This window comes from Podarcis raffonei, chromosome 6, assembly GCF_027172205.1.
Source record: "Podarcis raffonei isolate rPodRaf1 chromosome 6, rPodRaf1.pri, whole genome shotgun sequence".
In the NCBI taxonomy this organism is placed as follows: domain Eukaryota; kingdom Metazoa; phylum Chordata; class Lepidosauria; order Squamata; family Lacertidae; genus Podarcis; species Podarcis raffonei.
Window position 1 is genome coordinate 82,006,081 of NC_070607.1, and position 19,581 is coordinate 82,025,661.

General features: G+C 47.0%; 1 protein-coding gene across 4 annotated transcripts in view; it reads right to left on the reverse strand.

The window, feature by feature from the left end:
* The window catches only part of NFATC2 (nuclear factor of activated T cells 2), a 134,465-nt gene extending 115,298 nt beyond the window's left edge, over positions 1 to 19,167 (reverse strand). For 3 of the 4 annotated variants that reach the window (XM_053394267.1, XM_053394268.1, XM_053394266.1), the window contains exon 1: positions 987 to 1,473. In XM_053394267.1, coding sequence (XP_053250242.1) covers positions 987 to 1,119 — 133 coding nt within the window. In that variant the 5' untranslated portion in view covers positions 1,120 to 1,473. Of the gene's footprint in view, positions 1 to 986; positions 1,474 to 18,665 lie in introns of those variants that run through there. The other variant, XM_053394269.1, reaches the window with a different exon arrangement.
* Positions 19,168 to 19,581: the final 414 nt, after the last annotated feature.

A 19,581-nucleotide genomic window follows, 5' to 3' on the forward strand; every position in this document is an offset into this window, starting at 1 on the left:
CGCAAGCCCTAGGCGCTGAGACTTTTACCCACAGCGCCACCCGCGTCCCCACAGAGATAAAAAATAAGAACCGCCAAAAACATAAATAAATAGCCCTAGCGCAGATGTTATCTGAGTATCCATGGCATCTTCTTACACACATAACATGTTAAATTGCATGTGCTTTTGTACAAAGCAGTACAGCCCCGTCATTTAGCTACTCAATCCACACCATAAAGCAAGCTAAATTTTAAAAAACAACAACGGAAGCCATGTGGTCTAATAATAATAATGCATGCACTGTTGCCATTTCTACAGACTAATCAGCATCACTCACTATGGGTCTGTACTGTATATTGTAACAGTCCTAATAACTACAATACAACTGACAGGTGCCATTAAACTATATCTACAAGCTGAAAGACAATCACATTATATATCTATACAGTTAAATACTTGGGCAGAGAACAGCCCTCTGATCTGCTGCAGTGCAGTGACAGTGTATTTTATCGTTTATTTTCTTAGTTACTTAAAACTTCTGCCACACGCACACACCCCTAACGCGTTGCTCATCCTTATAAGAATCTGCGCAATTAGAACTTCTGATCATCCATCCCTTTGGAGGGACGAAGAAAAATGTAGCCACAGAGGAAGGCTGGTGGCAGAAAGCTAAAACTTCCATTGCCACAAGTGATTCCCATCCAACTCCAGCCAACATCCTAACGCTTCCCTGTCGCCCTCTTTAGTGCTAACTGGACAAAACAACTCTTTCCTGTGCGGCGCAGTACAGCTTTCCTCTCTCACAGATACAGACAGTTCCCTGACCAAGTGCCAAAAAAACATTGTTTTATTCCAGGCACCCGCCCATGATAGCAGGTAGCCCTATTCCTGCCCCTTTGGAGCCATGAATTCACCAAGGTAGCATCCATTGCAGCCGCAGCAAGGTCTTTTGCGGGGAGGAGGACTTAATGAAATGAAATAAAGAACAGAGGCGAGAAGCCACAAACCTGCTATCGGGTTCGTGTAGTCATAATCAAATAAAATGGAGAAGTCCAGCTCTTCCTGAGGGCTGATGTTGGGGTTCGGAGCGGGGTCTCCGGGCTGGGAGTTCGGCTCGGAACTTTTTGGACCGGAAGCCATCAGGAGATCTGTCGGTGGCCTCTTTATTGTGAAAAGGGGGCCAAAGGAGAGCGGGAAAGGAAACTCTCGCTTTCCCCTCTACAATAAAATGAAATGAAAAATCCCAAGCGTCCCGCGCCTCCCTTCCCCAAATGCAAAGCCCTTTCTCAGTGGAGTCCGAGGTTCTCTTTACGCGTCTGGGATTCCCCACCCGCTCAGCCCGTTTGACTCTCTCAGAAGCGAGTTTCGAGCTTCCTGCCCCGGGTCTCGTGTGAGCGAAGATGCGCTCGCAAGGCGAACGGGGAAGCCACCTCCGGCCCGCCCTAGCTCGGCTCCTGGCCCCTGGCGCGCCGCGGCCGCTGCACACCCAGAGCGCAAAGGCGGCGAGATGCACAGTAGGGACTTCCTGCTCGCAGCGGCCACCTGCGCCCGGGAGGCGGGACCGGCCTCCAGCCGGCGAGGGGGGGGCGGCGGCGGCGGGAGGAGCGCAGGCAGCCGCCGCCCCAGCCTCGAGCGGAGGTCGGCAGCTGTCCCCAACCGGGTGCCCTGAGGATGCTCGGCAGCGCAAGTTCCGCGGCCGGCCCCAGCCAGCCATCAGGCAAGGCCACGCTGGCTGGGGCGCGATGGGAGTTGTACAGTGGTACCTCGGGTTACATACGCTTCAGGTTACAGACTCCGCCAACCCAGAAATAGTGCTTCAGGTTAAGAACTTTGATTCAGGATGAGAACAGAAATCGTGCTCCGGCGGCGCAGCGGCAGCAGGAAGCCCCGTTAGCTTAAGTGGTGCTTCAGGTTAAGAACGGACCTCCGGAACTAATTAAGTACTTAAGCCGAGGTACCACTGTAGTCCGAAACATCTTCAGGGCAGCAGGTTGGAGAAGGATGGTCTGAGAAATGGGGGTGGGGGGCAGAGACCTGAATCAGAGGGAAAGAGGTTGCATTAATCGTTTTTGTTATTTTTTATTTGTACGCCACCCAGATGACTTGGTTGCCCCAGCCACTCTGGGCGGCTTCCAACTTATATAGCAAAACATGAAACATTAAAACCTTCCCTATACATTCAGATATCTTCTGAAGGTTGCATGTTACTTATCTCCTTGACATCTGATGGGAGGGTGTTCCAAAGGGTTGGCGCCACCACCGAAAAGGCCCTCTGCCTGATTCCCTGTAACCTCACTTCTCGCAGGGAGGGAACTGTCAGAAGACCCTTGGAGCTGGACCTCAGGGTCCAGGCTGAAAAACGGGGGTGGAGATGCTCCTTCAGGTATACAGAGTCGTTTGGGGCTTTAAAGGTCAGCACCAACACTTTGATTTGTGCTCCAAAATATACTTTAAAGAAGTACAGAGCATGCAGCCGTTGGTGGCGTGCAATATTAAGGCTGGCATAGAATGTTTAGACACAGAAGGCAGGACTCAGGCACTTTTGCAGGGCCAAGAATGGGTGAAATCCCACCTTCTACACAACTATTAAAGCTGCAGGAGCCCTGTCTTTTCCTTTTCATTTGGCCACCCGTGTCTGTCGAATTGCCACCCACCTTCCCCTATGGAGATGCAGAAATCCATCAGGAGAAGTTTTTCCTTGTGTGGAGGTGCGCTGACAGAGGTTGGTTCCTGCCATGCAGCTCCTAAATGGCATAGGAGACATGTTTAGCATGTGGCTGTATTTTTTCCTTAATTTCTTTGCATGTGCTGGGGATGACTGGTAAACATGGGAAAGTTGGCTTTAGTGTGACAGTGTGTTGTGTCAACACAAACAAACCATATCCTCAAATTGTCAAAAAATCAAATATCAACCATTATGGAACAGCCTTCAAACTCCACCCCATGTCTTTACACAAACATGGGAGATGAGAGCATGCATATTCATGCATTTATTTACTTAAACTCTTTATAAGCTGCCTTTATGAGTAAATCAGGCTCAGTGTGGCTTACGCAAGCCTATCTCTATATAAAATTAGGTGCAGAAGTACTAGAAAGGCAGAATGAGTGATTCCAGATGTGCTCCCAGAATCCCTTGCAACATTACAAAGGATGCTGGGAAGACATGGTGAGCTGCTGTGCATGATCTAAGCCTTGGCATCTGGGCCCAATTCAAAGTGCTGGTTTTGACCTGTAAAGACTTGTGCAGCTGAGGACCCCAATACCTCAAGTACCTTAGGTTTTAACGGCAAAAACTGGTGTGGTTTGGGTTGGTTTCCCCCCTGATTTTACACTTCTTTATACAGTAACTTTTTTTTCTAGGTCACTTCGAGTTCTTTTTTGCTGGGGAAAAAGGGGACTAATAACAATAATAACAACAAAAATAAAATTATCCTCAGGAAAGAATTCCTCAGAGTCCCTTCCAATTCTACAATTTTATGATCACAGACAAATGGCATGCCATTTCAGTTGTTTCCTAGAGTGGCTTGTACAGTCCAGTTGACCAGACAAGAGGAAATGATGACCAGAGGGCACCAGAGAGCAAGAGAGGACTTGATATTGGTATAAAAGAGACTGGAGAAAGCTGCTACATTTTCTTAAAAGCCTTAGGACCCCTGACCATTAGGTCCAGTAGTGACCGACTCTGGGGTTGCAGCGCTCATCTCGCTTTATTGGTCAAGGGAGCCGGCGGTCAGCTTCCGGGTCATGTGGCCAGCATGACTAAGCCGCTTCTAGCGAACCAGAGCAGCCCATGGAAATGCCGTTTACCTTCCCACTGGAGCGGTACCTATTTATCTACTTGCACTTTGATGTGCTTTCAAACTGCTAGGTTGGCAGAAGCAGGGACCGAGGAACGAGAGCTCACCCCATCATGGGGATTCGGACCCCTGACCTTCTGATCGGCAAGTCCTAGGCTCTGTGGTTTAACCCACAGCGCCACCCGCGTCCCTCTTAAAAGCCTTTGAATTGATTTGAGGGAAATGGTTCCTTCCAGAATTTTATTTGACTATCGCATCAAACACTGAACCAGAAAACTGGGGCGGGGGGGGGGGAGGAACCAGCCTAGGCCACAATTTGCCACAGCATCAGCTCTCTTGAAAGACAATAGGACAAGGCTGCCCATCTTACAGTGACAATTCACACACTTAAGTATCTTTAAGTGTTTTAAGTGTTTTTAAATCCCAGGGCTTTCAGTCAGCAATAATCTAGCCCTCTATAATTTGTATGACATTTGTGGATGGCCTCCCATAATCAGGATCGTAAAAATGAAATGGAACAAAGTACAGCAACAGAACAAGCCAACGTTTATAGTGCTTTCACACTTACTGTACTTCCATACACAATCATGTTTTGACTGCAGCTATAAAACTTTAGCGGTAGGACTTCTGAGCTTACAGTGGTACCTTGGGTTAAGTACTTAATTTGTTCCAGAGGTCTGTTCTTAACCTGAAACTGTTCTTAACCTGAAGCACCGTTTTAGCTAACGGGGCCTCCTGCTGCTGCCACGCTGCTGGAGCACAATTTCTGTTCTCATCCTGAAGCAAAGTTCTTAACCTGAGGTACTTTTTCTGGGTTAGTGGAGTCTGTAACCTGAAGCGCATGTAATCTGAAGTGTATGTAACCCGAGGTACCACTGTATTTGGTTTTCATATTCATTTTCACAGCAGTCTTAAAACATATGCATGTATGGATGGTTAGATGCATGTCTATGGTTCCACCAAGACAAGCACATGGAGGAACCCTAGATGTCTTAGAGCCAAGCATGTACCACAGTAGCAAAACAGGCATGCCTGTCTAACACTATAATCCTCAGCCAGCCCTTGTTCCTTTTCCTCCTGTTTGTTACTGCTCTCTATTGCTGCCCTCTGACCCACTGCCAATATTCAGATTGTAAGGTCCTTGGGTTCAAGGGCCTGTCCTTATTTTTCCTCTGTAAAGGGTAATGTGAATTGAGGAAGAAGATGCTGACAGCAAACAGACTAGACTTAAGTCATGCTTTTTCACAAGAGGCACTTAAACAGGCTCTTAAACATTCCCGTATATAATGATGAATCATACTGATTTTCATGCATATAAATTTTTTTGAATGTGGTTGTCTACTTAGCAAAACCACACCCAACACTTCCTAGGATGTAGCCCCAAGCTAGAATATGATCTCAGGTGCTAGGATTCCCTACAGAAATGATAACTGAAGATAGGTAATATAGGTAACACCTTTATGATGGAGGAAGATGGGCCCGCTGATATGATCAGGTTAAATATTCAAATATTTTAAAAGGCAGTTCATTTCATGCAGAATTAACCATGCACACAACTTTAAACACCCACAATACTATTTTTAGCACTACGTCATGCATGAGTATCAAAAGTATCCCTTAGGAGATGAGACAATACTGAAGTACAAGGATAACATTTTGATTACTAAGCAATGATTGCCTTTCATGTTCATCAAGACACTTTTTGATGTCTGCAAAGCCAGTGGGTCAAAATTAGTGCTGGTTTTCTTCCACTATTACACACTAATAGTTGGTTATGAAGCATGTAAACATTTGCTTGAGACCCAGCTTGGTGAAGAGGTCAGTGTCAGAGCATGACTGTGCACACACTATACCGCTGAAGCTCATTCAAAGCACCTACTTTCCTTCAAAGAATTCTGGGCACTGTAGTTTGTTAAGCAATGCTGGGAAATGTAATTCTGATCGACTGTATGGGATTGGCAGAAATGACTGGCAGAATCCGTGACCAGGGAGAAGAGTCGGCGGAAGAAGACTGGAAGAAATTTAAGGACTATTTACAGAAATATTGTAAAATTAAAGAATGTTGAATGATGTTGGATTGAAATTAAGGGGTTTCCAGCTGCAATGTTTTGAAATAAGGATTTGCTGAGTAAATAATTTGAATTGGAATACAAGAAGGGGAGGTATGAGGAGGTCAGGGAAATATGTCATTGAAAATTAAGTATTGAGAACTGTATGTGGGGGTTTTTTGGCTTTTTTCTTTTCGTTTGTATAAAATTGGAAACTTAATAAATATCTTTATAAAAAAAAAAAGGAAATGTAATTCTGTGAGAGGGGAACTACCTTGCCCAGAGTTCATTGAGAGAAAGATTGTGCTTTGAATGTGCTTCAAAGGCATAGTGTCTACACAGCCCAGGAATGGGAAGATGCTGGTTCAAATCACTACCCAGTCATGAAGATGTGAGTGACCTTGAACCAGCGTCCATCACTCAGCCTAACGTGTCTCACAAGGTGAGTGAGAGTTATATAAACTGATATGAATTCCTTCAAAGAAGGCTGCGATATAACGAAGAAATAATAATAAATAATTGTTTATGTTCAGAATACTTATTTTCAATATAATACTTAGCGCTCCATCAATATTTCCATCACCAATGAAGAAAAAGACTCCAGTTTCTATTCACTGAATAGTTACACCCCAATAATAGCTCCTTAAGAGGTAAATTAATAAAAGTTATGTTTGCACACTCATAATCATATATCTAATTATCACATTTTGAACTGATAATCATGTGATACAATAATTTTGAATGTTTTGTTTGAATGTGCCCTCTAGTGGTGAGTTTTAGTTTTTTATCAAGTCTGGCAAATAAATAATAATAATAATAATAATAATAATAATAATAATAATAATAATAATAATATAATAATAATATCTCCCATCACACAAGAGAAACAAACTAAATACTCAGTGCACAAAATGGCTGAGGTGATTTCATCATACTAAAATGCAATCCATTAACTGAGGCTGACTGCCATACGAAGGATTACAATTAAGTTGACGCCTATTGGCTAGTGACTCCGTGACACTTCCTTTGTGGTTTGGCTCACTTGCTTGAGTCACTCAGAATTATCTGCTCTCTGCATGGTGGTCTGGGTTAACTTTATATGAGGCATGATGTGTGGAAGATAGTAGCCTGGATCACTGCAGGTTGAACTTAATGGCCCTCTGACCCCATCCAACCGCACAGTTCTCATTAATCAGGTTTTAGGAGCTGATTTTTCAGTGCCAGTTCCAGGTTTTAAGGGCCATTGGACAAGTGGATTTTTCAGTGCCAGTTCCAGGTTTTAAGGGCCATTGGCCCCTCCCTGAGTGGCTGACATCCACCATTTTCCGGAGGGAGACCAAGCATGCAAAGCTTCCCGAGCCATCTGTTGCTCTCCTCACTGCTTGGCCACTTAGAGATGGCAGGTGAACCTGCAGCAACAAGGAAGAGGAGAAACTGCAACAGATGGCTCCAGAGATTAGCAGCAAGCCTATTGTGGGGATGCGGGTGGTGCTGTGGGTTAAACCACGGAGCCTAGGACTTGCCAATCAGAAGGTCAGCGGTTCGAATCCCTGCGACGGTGTGAGCTCCCATTGTTCAGTCCCAGCTCCTGCCCACCTAGCAGTTCGAAAGCACGTCAAAGTGCAAGTAGATAAATAGGTACTGCTCCAGCGGGAAGGTAAATGGCGTTTTTGTGCACTGCTCTGGTTTGCTAGAAGTGGCTTAGTCATGCTGGCCACATGACCTTGGCCAATAAAGCGAGATGAGCACCGTAACCCCAGAGTCGGCCACAACTGGACCTAATGGTCAGGGGTCCCTTTACCTTTACCTTATTGTGGCTTGGGTGAGCCTTGGCAGGGGCCTGATAATGCCAACCTCTGATATTACCTTTCTTTATAGGTTGCAACATCCATCAGAGTGATTTCTATCTGAAAATGGAAAGCAGGTAAGATAACATTGGCCTGACAGAGATGGCCAAATGACCAGACGACAACTTCCCATGAGTCACGACATCACTGTGGCACCATTTTCAGGCTGCAACCGTGCCACTCTTATCCTGTATGAATTATGCCAGGGACTGTTTATGAATTATGCCATGGTCTTGGATTTGGAAGAATATACCTTGCAGAGCAGGGGTACCAACTTGAATAAAATATTGGGGGGGAGAGGCAGGTAAGCCCCACTCTGAAAAATAAATCACATAACACGGTGCACGAACATCATTTGAATGATAATACCCATCAACTGGGGGGGGGGGGACAGGCCCCTCAACTATTTTATTGTTGGCTCCTATGGTGCAGAGAGTTTCTGCTGATACAGAACCCTGGCATAACTAAGAGTTTGGAGAGAATATATGTACAATCACATCATGGTTTCCAGCCAAGAGGGAAGCCCATTATAATTATATACTGGTGAAAGCAAAACACACACATTGAAGGAACATAGATATATAGCAAAAGCATCTTATTTCAAGTCCATCTTTTTTTAAAAAAAAATCAATTTGGGGGTCGGTCTGAGTCACAGATATTTCTCCCAATCTAAGGCACAGTGTGGTTTGGGTAAGAACAGCCAATGGAAAAATTACTCATAATCTCCATGTTCCCATTAAAAATGCTGAAGGCAGCCTTGAAAACCAATGGAATGTACATATCATAATAAAAAGTATATATTAAGCCAAATAGTGGGAAAGACTTCCGAAGATATTATTATCCCAAGCCAGTTCTCCAAAGAGGCGAGTGACGAAATTGCTTTAGTTGAGCAAGAAAGTTTGCTCAACTCCGTTTGTCTCTCAAATGTGATTTTTTTTGCTAAGACTTTGCCAACGAATTGCAGCTTGAGATATCCAATATTACGGGTTTTTAGGACAACAATTCTCCCTCTTGGATGTAAGCCCCACTGACATGAACTGTAGTGCTTTATGGATGTGCATTTATTTATTTATCATTCTCTTTAAGTGTAGGCCTCCTTTGGGTATCTTTGAAAGAAATTAAGAAGGCAGTGTTGTGACACATTAAAGACTAGCAGAGCAATGCAAATCTCCTTGGTGCTGGCCTGGGGGTTAGATTTCTCCCTAATCTATTTATGGTGACTAGAGCCAGTTCAACCACTAGGTGAAGTAGGTGGTTACCTTGGGTGACAAAATTTGAAAGGCAGCAACTGATGGTGATGGCGGTGCTAAAAGAGCAAGCAACTGTCAGTTTCATGTTGTCTTTGTTATCCAGAATGTGCCACCACACATTATTCTGTGGGAAAAACTCCCAAGCAGGTCTTGGCAGGAAGAATAGCAGCTCCAGCTTCAGAGATCTTGTTAGAGCCAGAGAGGCTGGTGCTGAGGAGGAGGAGGAGGTGTTCAGTGTTCCCCAAGATGGCGCCATCCCAGAATGCTGTGGGGCTACAGCTTCCATCGGCCCCAAAGAGCAGAGGCAATGGGTTGGGATCCCTAGGGCTGATAGGAGTTGTGGTCCGAAATCTCTTGAGGGCAAGCCACTTGGAGGACTTGAGAAACTTCTCTGCTAACAGCAACAGACCTCCCGCTGTCAAGGCTCAGAATTGTGGTGGGTGGGAAGCCGATTTCCTAATAAATCTTGCACCCCTTTCTTTGCTTTCCCTTCAGTGGAGAAAGTCTGGCACCATTGACTCTTATGAAAGACGAATGACAGACTTGCGCTTGTCTATTCAGAAATAACCATTATTCTCATGGCAATGGTACTTAGGGCTACAGAGGGCTATGTGGAGGGGACAAATCCCCAGCTCACTAGACAGCTCACTAGAGTGATTACACAGCGAGGCCTCTGGATCTCAGCGAGACTTGCTTTTGTCTGCTTAGGTGACCGCAGCTGATGGTCTCAGCCTGGCCAGCCCAGCAGTTTCTTTGGAGGGGGGATGAGCCACCCCATAGGGAGGGAAACCATCCCTCATGCTGGCTTGCCTGAACCAGGACCATCTCCAGCTCCTCTCTTCACTTCATTGTGATGGGATGGGAGAGTTGCATGCACTGCACCCTGAGCTGTTGCCAGTCTGCATCCACTGGAAGTTTTTATGGGGGGGGGGACAGACAGGCAGCAGAGGTGCCTCTAAGGGAGGGTCACACCGGGCATGGAGGTTATGGGGCACTGGGGCAGATTCTGCCACTATTACTCCAATGGAAGGTGAGAGGCAGGGCAGCACTGGATTTTGGCATTGCACAGGGAGCCACTGAAAACTGAGACACCAAGGTCCGCCACTAGGGACAGACTCAGCACCTGTCTCTGGGTGCCCCGTGCATGCGGATAACCAGCCTTTCATTGACAACCAACGATACAAACACAGTACCCAATGCAGTCACACAGGACCAAGTACCAGCACCTTGCACTGACTCCACCCCAAATACTGGGTGGTGCTGTGGTCTAAACCACTGAGCCTCTTGAGCTTCCCAATCAGAAGGTCAGTGGTTTGAATCACCATGACAGGGTGAGCTCCCGTTGCTCTGTCCCAGCTTCTGCCAAGCTAGCAGTTTGAAAGCATGCCAGTGCAAGTAGATAAATAGGTACCGCTGCGGTGGGAAGGCAAACAGCGTTTCCGTGCGTTCTGGTCTCCGTCACGGTGCTCTGTTGCACCAGTAGTGGTTTAGTCATTCTGGCCACATCACCCAGAAAGCTGTCTGTGGAAAAACGCTGGCTCCCTCAGCCTGTAAAGTGAGCTGAGGGCTGCAATCCCATAGTCACCTTTGACTGGACTTAACTGTCCAGGGGTCCTTTACCTTTTTTTACTTCTGTGGGAAAGAGAAACAGGACAAAGTCTGAAGTGGCAGACCAGGTGTGTGTGTGTGTGTGTGTGTGTGTGTGTGTGTGTGTGTGTCCGTCCTCCCCTTCTCACTTTACTCCATTCCTATGTTCAAGGGGTTGTGGGCAAGACAGCTAATGAGGCCCAGCCTAATTGTTCTGGAATGAACATAACAATTGTTCCAGACTGAAGAGGGAGATGGTCACTCAAGAGTTCACCCAGGGCACAAAATACCCTTAGAGTGGCCTGGCATCGATAGTGGCATAAGCATCTGTGTCCCATAGCCCACTTTCTCAGATGCTTTCTTTGTTATTTCTGCTGCGATAAACTAACAAGAATATCCCTTTCAGATTTAAAAAAGCTATACGTATAAAAAACATCCTCATATTTTCCCAGTCACCATTTGTGTTTGACCGACTCAGCTGTTCATCTCTAGCAAGGGGGAAACTACAAATTACTCTTGGGAAAACTGGGCTGCAATCCTATGCACACTTATTTGGGAATTAGGCAGTACTCCTAAATCCCCTCCATCTTCTGGTTTCTCATGGCAGCAGCAACAGCAGCAGAAGTGCAGGCAGGATTATTGGACCTAATCCCTGTACCAGCTCCAGGCTGGTGCAATGATCAAGCCTTGACAGGCCCTCTCCTTGCCCTTGGAACTCTGTTTTGGGGCTTTCCACTGGTGGGAATATTGCCAGTGGGTCTTCTGCTTGCCTGCATGCTTGGTGTGGGAAGGCAGAGGTTCCACACTCATGGAGTGACCTGGGAGGCCAGTTCAGCCAGCAGAGCCAATAAGATGAGACACCTCAGATCAAGCCAAACCTCACCCCACCCCACACAAACTGGCATAAGGGGCGAGTGGGTTAGGTTGCTCTGGAAGTCTACTAAAAACCTGTGGCATTTACCTCTGAGCAAACATGCATAAAATCGCACGGCGCAAGGAATGCATGAATCAGCCACAGACACACTCACATTAGCACAACTCATACGACTTAACCAGAATTCACAAATCAATTTGTTAAACTGTAAAAATGCAGGCGACAAATGTGGATTTATCACTTCTTCTCCCAGTCTGGTGCAGTAGAGAACTGGGTGCCTTTGGGCCAGTTACTATCTGCAAGCTCACAAGGTTGTTGTGAGGATCAAATTGGAAGGAGAAGAACAACACACACTGCTGTGATCTCCTTGAAGGAAATGTGGGGTATTAATATAATAACTAATTAATAAAACCCAGAATCCAACCATTATCCAATTTCACAGAGTCTAATTCAGCTGTGTCTCAGAATTACACAAGTATGTCACTGATTTGTTATTAGTGTGAGCCAAACCCCTTTTATATTTTCCCAGGCCTTTAAATTTGTTTCACCAAGTTAAATCCGTTTTAGCCCACTTCTTATTCTCCACTGTGTTGCATTTCATTGTTTTTTTATTTTATTTTATTTCAATTTATTTTTTTATTTTTTTATTTAACCTATTTAATTTCTGTGCAGTAGACTGCAAGTTTTTGTTAAAGGGAGCCCGAACTAGTAAGTAATAAATACGTAAAAGCTTGTGTGGCCCACAGATGCAGGATGAAGCCCAACACTGCCCTAGCTGCCTTCTTTAGCGCCCCTGCTAATCCTTCCTTGCTGCTAAGGGAACTTTAAAAAGTCTAGTCCGGGAAAGCTCGGCGGACTTCCAGAGTTTCTCCCGCAGATGCTCCGCTGGGATCCCGCCCCTTCGAGTCACGCCACATACTTCCCTCTGCCAGCCGTTGGCCGCTCTCCTGCTAGGGTGGAGACGACTAGCGGAGAGGTGGAATTTCGCCAAAAAGCATTGGATGGGTTTGAAATCTGCTTACTGAACAGAACCGAGGGGATTCGCTCGCCCAATTCATTGTGAATGAACCAGGCGCGCCGGGGAGTCGAGGGGGGGTGGAGGGGAGGGAGAGATGCTTCATTCACTTTTACCTGTCCCGCGTGCCTGAAAGGGTTATACCAATAGTTGAGAGGGCGGAGGGGATTTTTCTTTGGCTGCTTTCCCGTCTGCCGCGGTGAATCCAGACCTCTCCCCCCTTCTGACAGTAAGGGATCCCGTCTTGTCCTCAGGCGGCATGCGTTTTACGATTGGGCAACAACATTTGGGTGCAAGTTTAATAATCTGAACTGCGGAGCTAGTTTCGGCCGCCGAGAGCTGGGACGTTTATCCAAGGAGGTGAAAGTAGAAGAGAATGAAGCAGTTATTTTTAGCAGCCAGGGTGGGGCTGAGGTACTGTCTTTTTTCTGCCTGCTGCAGAAAGCCTCTCTCGCTAGCTTATTTCATCTGACGAAACAAGCCACACGCCTCTCTGCAGCGTTACTGCAGCGGTGCATAAACCGCGCGCTAGGAAGGAAATATTAATACAGTACTCAGGGATCTTTTATCCTTTTCCATCTCAATATGACTTCTCATAAGCAAAATATCCTAGGCTCCATATTAAAGGACTGCGTGCGTGCATAGGTATATGCAGTGCTTTTTTCTATAAAAATAGTGTTTAGGGGTACTCTTTTTCCTACTCATATTGAAATACTGCCCCTCAATGAGGCCAAACTTAGAGGCACAAAATGTTTAGGGGTATGCGTACACCTGCGTGTCCCGCCCCCCCGGAAAAAAGCACTGGGTATATGTGAGGCATAGGAGCCAACTCCATGGGGCTGAGGTCCCTCTGGCCCTCCAATAAAATATTTGAGGGGTCTGTCTGTCCCCTCCCAAAGTTAATAGGCATTGCCATTCAAAGAGTGCGCATTATGCAGGGCAAGGCTTACCTGCCCCCACCCCAATATTTTATTCAAGTTGGCACCCCTGATGTGAAGGATTTCCATGGGATTCGCCCATATGCAAAGGTTTTTAAGGTCACACAGATATTATCATATGCGTATACTGCATGCTCCAGACTGACTACCATTTCTCTATTCAAAATCACCAAAGCAGATTCTAATCCTCACTTCACAGAGCACATAATGACCTTCTAACCACATCCACACCAAGCATTTATAGAACACCCAACGCATGTTTAAAGCACATGGCTTCCCCCAAGGAATCCTGGGAACTGTAGTTTTCCCTTAACAGAGCTACAGTTTGCAGTACCCACAACAAACTGCAGCTCCCTTAATTCTTTGCAAAAAGTCATTGGAAGTAAGCCCCAATAAACTCAGTGGAACTTCCTTCTGAGCAGATAGAGCAGCCTTCCCTGGCCTGACCTGGTGTCTCCTACCCCCATCAGACCCAGCTGTTGTGGCCAATGGGTAGGGATGGGAGTTGTAGTTCAAACATCTGGAGGCACCAGGATGGGGAAGGTGGAGTTAGGGTACTTAACGTAGAGTACTTAACATAACCTGAACTAGATAATACCAGTTAATATGCTGATGGGGAACATCTGACCCTACGTTTGTTGATGAACTACAACTCCCCTCATCTTTGCCCATTGATCATGTTGGTTGAGGCTGGTGGGAGTTGGAGTCCAACATCTGGAAGGCCAGTCTTTTAACTGCTTCAACACTTCTGGGATTGCCAGGGAAGAGTGGGAGCTGAGTATGAGCTACAAGCCAGGAAGACCTTGGTTCAAGTTTCTCCACAGCCATAACCAACAGGCAAGGCATATTTCTTTCATCCTCTATTTGTCACCTGCAATACAGACCCAGGAATAACAATGATGACTAGTGAATTGCCGTTGTAGAGTGTGTGCATGAAGTGCCTTTTATCCGCTTAGGCTAACACACCCAATGATATGAATGATAACCTCTCATTCGTTGACTGTGATGCATTATATCATAGAGCTGCTGTTGAAAACTACCCACACACTTCAGGTGGTCAGACCAGGACTGCAAGATTGCTGATATAGTCAAACCAAATGCCTGTAGGAAGACTGCAAGCAGGACATGATTGCAGCAGCACTCTGTCCCCCTGCAGTTCCCAGCAGCTGGTATTCAGAGGCATGGTGTCTGACAGCATGGTGGAGCATAGCCATCATGGCTAGAATCCTTGTCCTCCATGAATTTGTCCAACCCTTTTTTAAAGCTCCAGTCCTGGCATCAACTTTTAAAGCAGGGATGGAGAACATATGGTCCTCCAGATGTTGGTGGATTGCTGCTTCCACCATCCCTGGCCATGCTTGCTGAGGCTGCCACAACATCTGGAGGGCCATAGGTTCGCCATCCTTGCTTCAAAGCTCAAGACAGCTTGGGGCAGGTTACCTGTAGGATTATCTCTTCCCATGTATACTGGACTCTGAGATCATCTTCCAAGTATCCCTGCCAAACGAAATAGCTACTTAGAAGGCAGACCTTTTGAATTTTGGGTAGCCTAATTGTGGAACATCCTCTTCAGAGCTGCCTGTTTAGTGCCTACATTATTATTTCTTCTGTGCCAACCTAAGACCTTTTTATTTCCCCAGGCAATTCCATCTTAAATATTTTAGTACTTTTTAGATCTGTTGCACCGATGCTATTCTCTGTCCCCCGCCCCCTCTCCTGGTTTTAGATTTTATATTTAAGGTGTATTTTTTGCATGTTGTGTATTCGATTTTTAACGTATAAACTGACAGTACATTGAAACTAAATAAATAAATATCTTACTAGGGTGGGAAAACAGCAACTATATAAATGTGCTTGTTGTGGTTAATAAAGGCTAAGTATTTTTGATTAATTAGTCACACCTTTCATGCTCAAAAGCAGAGTGGTTGAAAAGTGTAAGAGAAGAACATTTCCCTACCCTTTAAAAACTGGGCAAAAGTGAATATTCTGATCAGCTTTGTGATAAATGGGAAAGTAGGTCCAGATCAATTTTGCCTAATAGGGAGCAGTTATTCTGCATTGCTTAAAGTGGGAGAGGAACTGCTGTGCTGCTTAGGGGACAGGTTGTTTGTGCACACAAGGGAGACCTTGCCTGCCTGCTCTGCCCAGTCATAGGAGAACATAGGACATGGCAAGCTGCCTTAAAGTGAGCCAGACCCTTGGTCTATTGCCCACAGAGACTGCCAGCAGCTCTTTCCAGGGTTTCAGGCAGAGTTCTCTCCCAGTCCTACCTCGAGAAGCTGGACATTGAACCAGGGACTGAGCTATAGACCTTCCCCATGAATTCATAGCTCTCCATTTGCTTTTCTTCCAACCTTTTCCCCACACAAACTCTTCTTACCCAACTGTGAGCCTGCTGATTGGGGATGGGTCTCTGTGGACAGGGGGAGAAACACATGCACAGGCATTGGGAAGAGAGAATGAAAGCCCCTTTCGCATCAATCACTCCCTTTGAGATGCTGCTGGCAGTACCTCCACCAGCTTTTCATGCCACCTTGCGACTCCATGCTGGGGGGAAACTACAGCTGATGCATTTGAACAGGAGCTGGGGAGGAGCACCCACAAATCACACTCCCTAACCTTGCTGCAGCTGCACCTGACCTGCCACAGACTTCCCTTAAACCCATCACTCCTTCATTCCTGATCTCTGCCTTTACTCCCAGCTTTGATCCCCGGCCAGATGGGGAAACTGTGGCCTTCCAAATGCCACCATTCCTGACCACTGGCCATGCTGGTTGGGGGCAGGTTGGGTCCAACAACATCTGCAGGGCCACAGTTTGCCCACGCCTATTCTAAGTATCTGAGAGACCCACTGGGCAGTGCCTGGCACACAGGGAAGCACGCAAAGGAATAGTCATCCTGGGTGGCAACCAGAATGTTCAGAGTTTGCTGCTTCCCAACCACCTGCAGGAGCCAAGGATTCCTCATTGCCTGGACAGATCAAATGATACTTGGATTTTGGGATAAGTTTACAAAGTTCGGATCAGGCACTTTATAAAGACACGGGGCCATTATTTTTTCTTGAACTGCCTAACGGTATGGTCTAGTGCAGGCATAGGCAAACTCAGCCTCCCAGATGTTTTAGGACTACAACTCCCATCCTCCCTAGCTAACAGGACCAGTGGTTAGGGATGATGGGAGTTGTAGTCCCAAAACATCTGGAGGGCCGAGTTTGCCTATGCCTGGTCTAGTATTTAGAGTGTTGGACTAGGACCTGGGAAAGACCAGGGCTCAAATCCCCTATCCGACCACGGACCTCGCTGGGTGACCCTTGGGCCAGCCACCGTCTCCCAGCCCAACCTACCACACAAGGTTGTTGTGCGGATTATATGAATCTGCAAGGGGAAAGAACCATGTGCGCCACCTTCGAAGAAAAGGTGGGCTATACTGCACATGCAATAAATAAATGTTTCCAGCGCCGTCCTAAAACCCACCGCGCTCCAGCACGGGGTTAGTCAGCTCTGATTGCAGACCTCATTTAATTTACAGTAGTTCTTTCTGGCCACGGGTGCCGTTCACGCCGAGCACGACCAAGCCTACATCCAGCCTGCCTGCTGAACCTCCGCTGCCTTTAGGAACCCCTGAACTCTCGCTACGTGGAGGAGGCAATGTGAGCTAGCGCGAGCATAGGCTCCATACTCCCGGCACAAACTCCCAGACAGCCTGCAGGGGATCTCCTCCCGTCGCGGCCGGTTCCACTTCGCCCAATGGCTGCCTCTCTCGTGCGTCATGCGCCCCGGAGACCCAGCGCGCCCCGGAGAAGCCGCGCGGGACTGGACACGGTCTGGACACCAACTCTTTCCCCGGCTGGCTGCGCGGCGCAGGGGCAGGAAACAGGGGAGAGGGTTGGTGGGATGCAATCTTCTCCTATAAAACGGGGAGGGTAATATGAAGGCCAAGGGAAGCCTTCGCGGTCGAAGGCCAGGATGTTTCGTCTGCCCGCTTCTCCGTCTAGCCCGGCGGGGTGTGGGACGAGCAAAACTGCAACAGGAAGAATAAAGGTGCGTTTGTGCATCCGGTAGGTACCGGTAGGTGCCCTCTAAGGCAAGCAAGGGGCACTGAGGGCAAGGAGTCGGAGGACTGCGAGCCGAAGCATGCTTACTTGGGAGGAAACGCCGCTGGAATGACTGGAATTTACTTCCGCGTAAAAATGCAAAGGTGCACTTACATGAAAGCAACACCAAGGAACGCGCGGGGGCTTTATTCTGAGTAAACACGGCCAAGATCATCTGACATTGCCTGGTTTACAGGAGCCCTCTGGCTAATCTTAAAACATCCCCTGTCGACATACACATATCACGCATTTATATTTTTTTAAAAATGTACCGCTATATCATCAAAAATATCAAAACGATGCGCAATATCTATATTTAATAAAAGCACGCGTATATTATTTAAGTAGATTTATATATATATATATTAACTATCCATCTATACATATACACATACACATACACATATACATATACATACTTTCTGCTCGTACTGGGAGCTGTTGATTTAAAACTATAGCTCCCCCCACCCCACCCCTGAAACTGTGGACGATTTCAGATTATCTATAGATAAGGCCCCTGACCCTCTAAATACGGTTTCTTTAAAGAGGTGAATCAAGAGTTAAACCGGACCGGCTGTTTACAAACCCGAATTTCTCCGACTACGATGATGGGTTTGTAAGAGTCTGGATGGAGTTGAAAGGCTATTTCTTTCAGCGTAGATTGGAGAGAGCGAATTTCTTCCAAGGAGAAATGTGAAGCGGGGGCAGGAATATCGCTGCTGGCTGTCGCACAGCCCCCGCCATTAATCATCCGTTTACTAGAGTCACCATCCCCAGTCACAAAAAAGGGGCATGTCAGATGTTAGGTGGCGGTTCACCCTGACTTCCCCAAACCCCGGGAATGCCCTGTTTCCTATTTTCTTCTAAGGTTCCCCCCCGGACATCACCACCTCCAGAAGTTAGGAAGCGGGTCCTGTTGGGATGTCCCGTGGAAACAAATGGCGCTTTTTGACAGCCCCTGTCCCGGCGGAATTCAGTTCCGCCGGTTGCAAGGGGACTTCGCTCCCTCGGGAAGCGGTGCGCCCAAAGGAAGGCAGCCCTGAGAACAAGGCAGGGAAGCGGCAGCAGGAGCGAGCGAGCAGCTGGCCGCGCTCTGTCCCAGCGAAGCTTGCGCGAGAGATTCCTCAGCCGCGAGCGGCACAACCGAGGCCAGGGATAGAGAAGCGGAGGAAATAGAAAGAAAAGAGTTTCAAACACCCCATTTAAAAATAAAAATAAAAAAATGCAAGGACTCTACCTTGATCCACAGACCTCATGATGTGATGGTAGTGCACCAGCCGGCACGCCGTTTCTCTCTGCATTTGGATGGTTGTAAAGCTATTCTATGCAGAGAGAGAGAGAAAGAAGCAAAGATAGATATATATTTATATTTATGGATGTAGGTGCTCTTCTCTAGACCATAGGCGCGCAGCGGGCAGCCCTGCTGCTGCAGCTGGCCGGCCGCTTTCGCGTGGAGGGTCCGCGCGTGGGTCCTAGGAGCGCGCGGAGGGCGCTTCTTCTGCGTGCCCCGAGAGGAGGGTAAGTCGAGAGGGAAAGGCCACTTCCTTCCCTGCGCCGAGTGTTTATAGTCGTTGAATGCTGTAAAATAACGGGATTCCCTCACTGTTTCCTCCTGTTTATGCCCAGCACCATGGAAACCCTTGGATCGGCTCCATCTCCTAAACGGAGGGCTTTCCTGCAAACTTCCACACTCAGGAATCCATGACGTCTCCCTGTGCCGGAGCCAAAAGGCGGCCCTGTGGCTTTCCTCTCTCTCGCTCTCTCTCTCTCTCTCTCTCTGCACAAGCGCCCGATTGTTGAGCGGAGCGAAGAGGGGGGAAAGAGGGCGCACGAAGGGAGAGAGAGGAGGTGGTCGAGGAGTTTTCTTGCTCTCTCAGCACCTTTAACCCCCACTCCAAAAATAAATAATAAAACCACCACCACCACCACCACTGGAGGAAAACCTTTCAACTCATCAGCTTATTTTTCAAAAACACCAATAAAATTCCAGGGGAATCTGATCCTGCCGAAGCTGAGCATTCATCTAAAGACAATTGTCACCACTACATTTACTGCATTCTGTTCATGCCCCCAACATTTAACACCTTGAAAAAGTTCAAGGCTGCCTGCAGGGTCCTTCCACTGCCCCATTTTTCCCCCTTACAACAACCCTG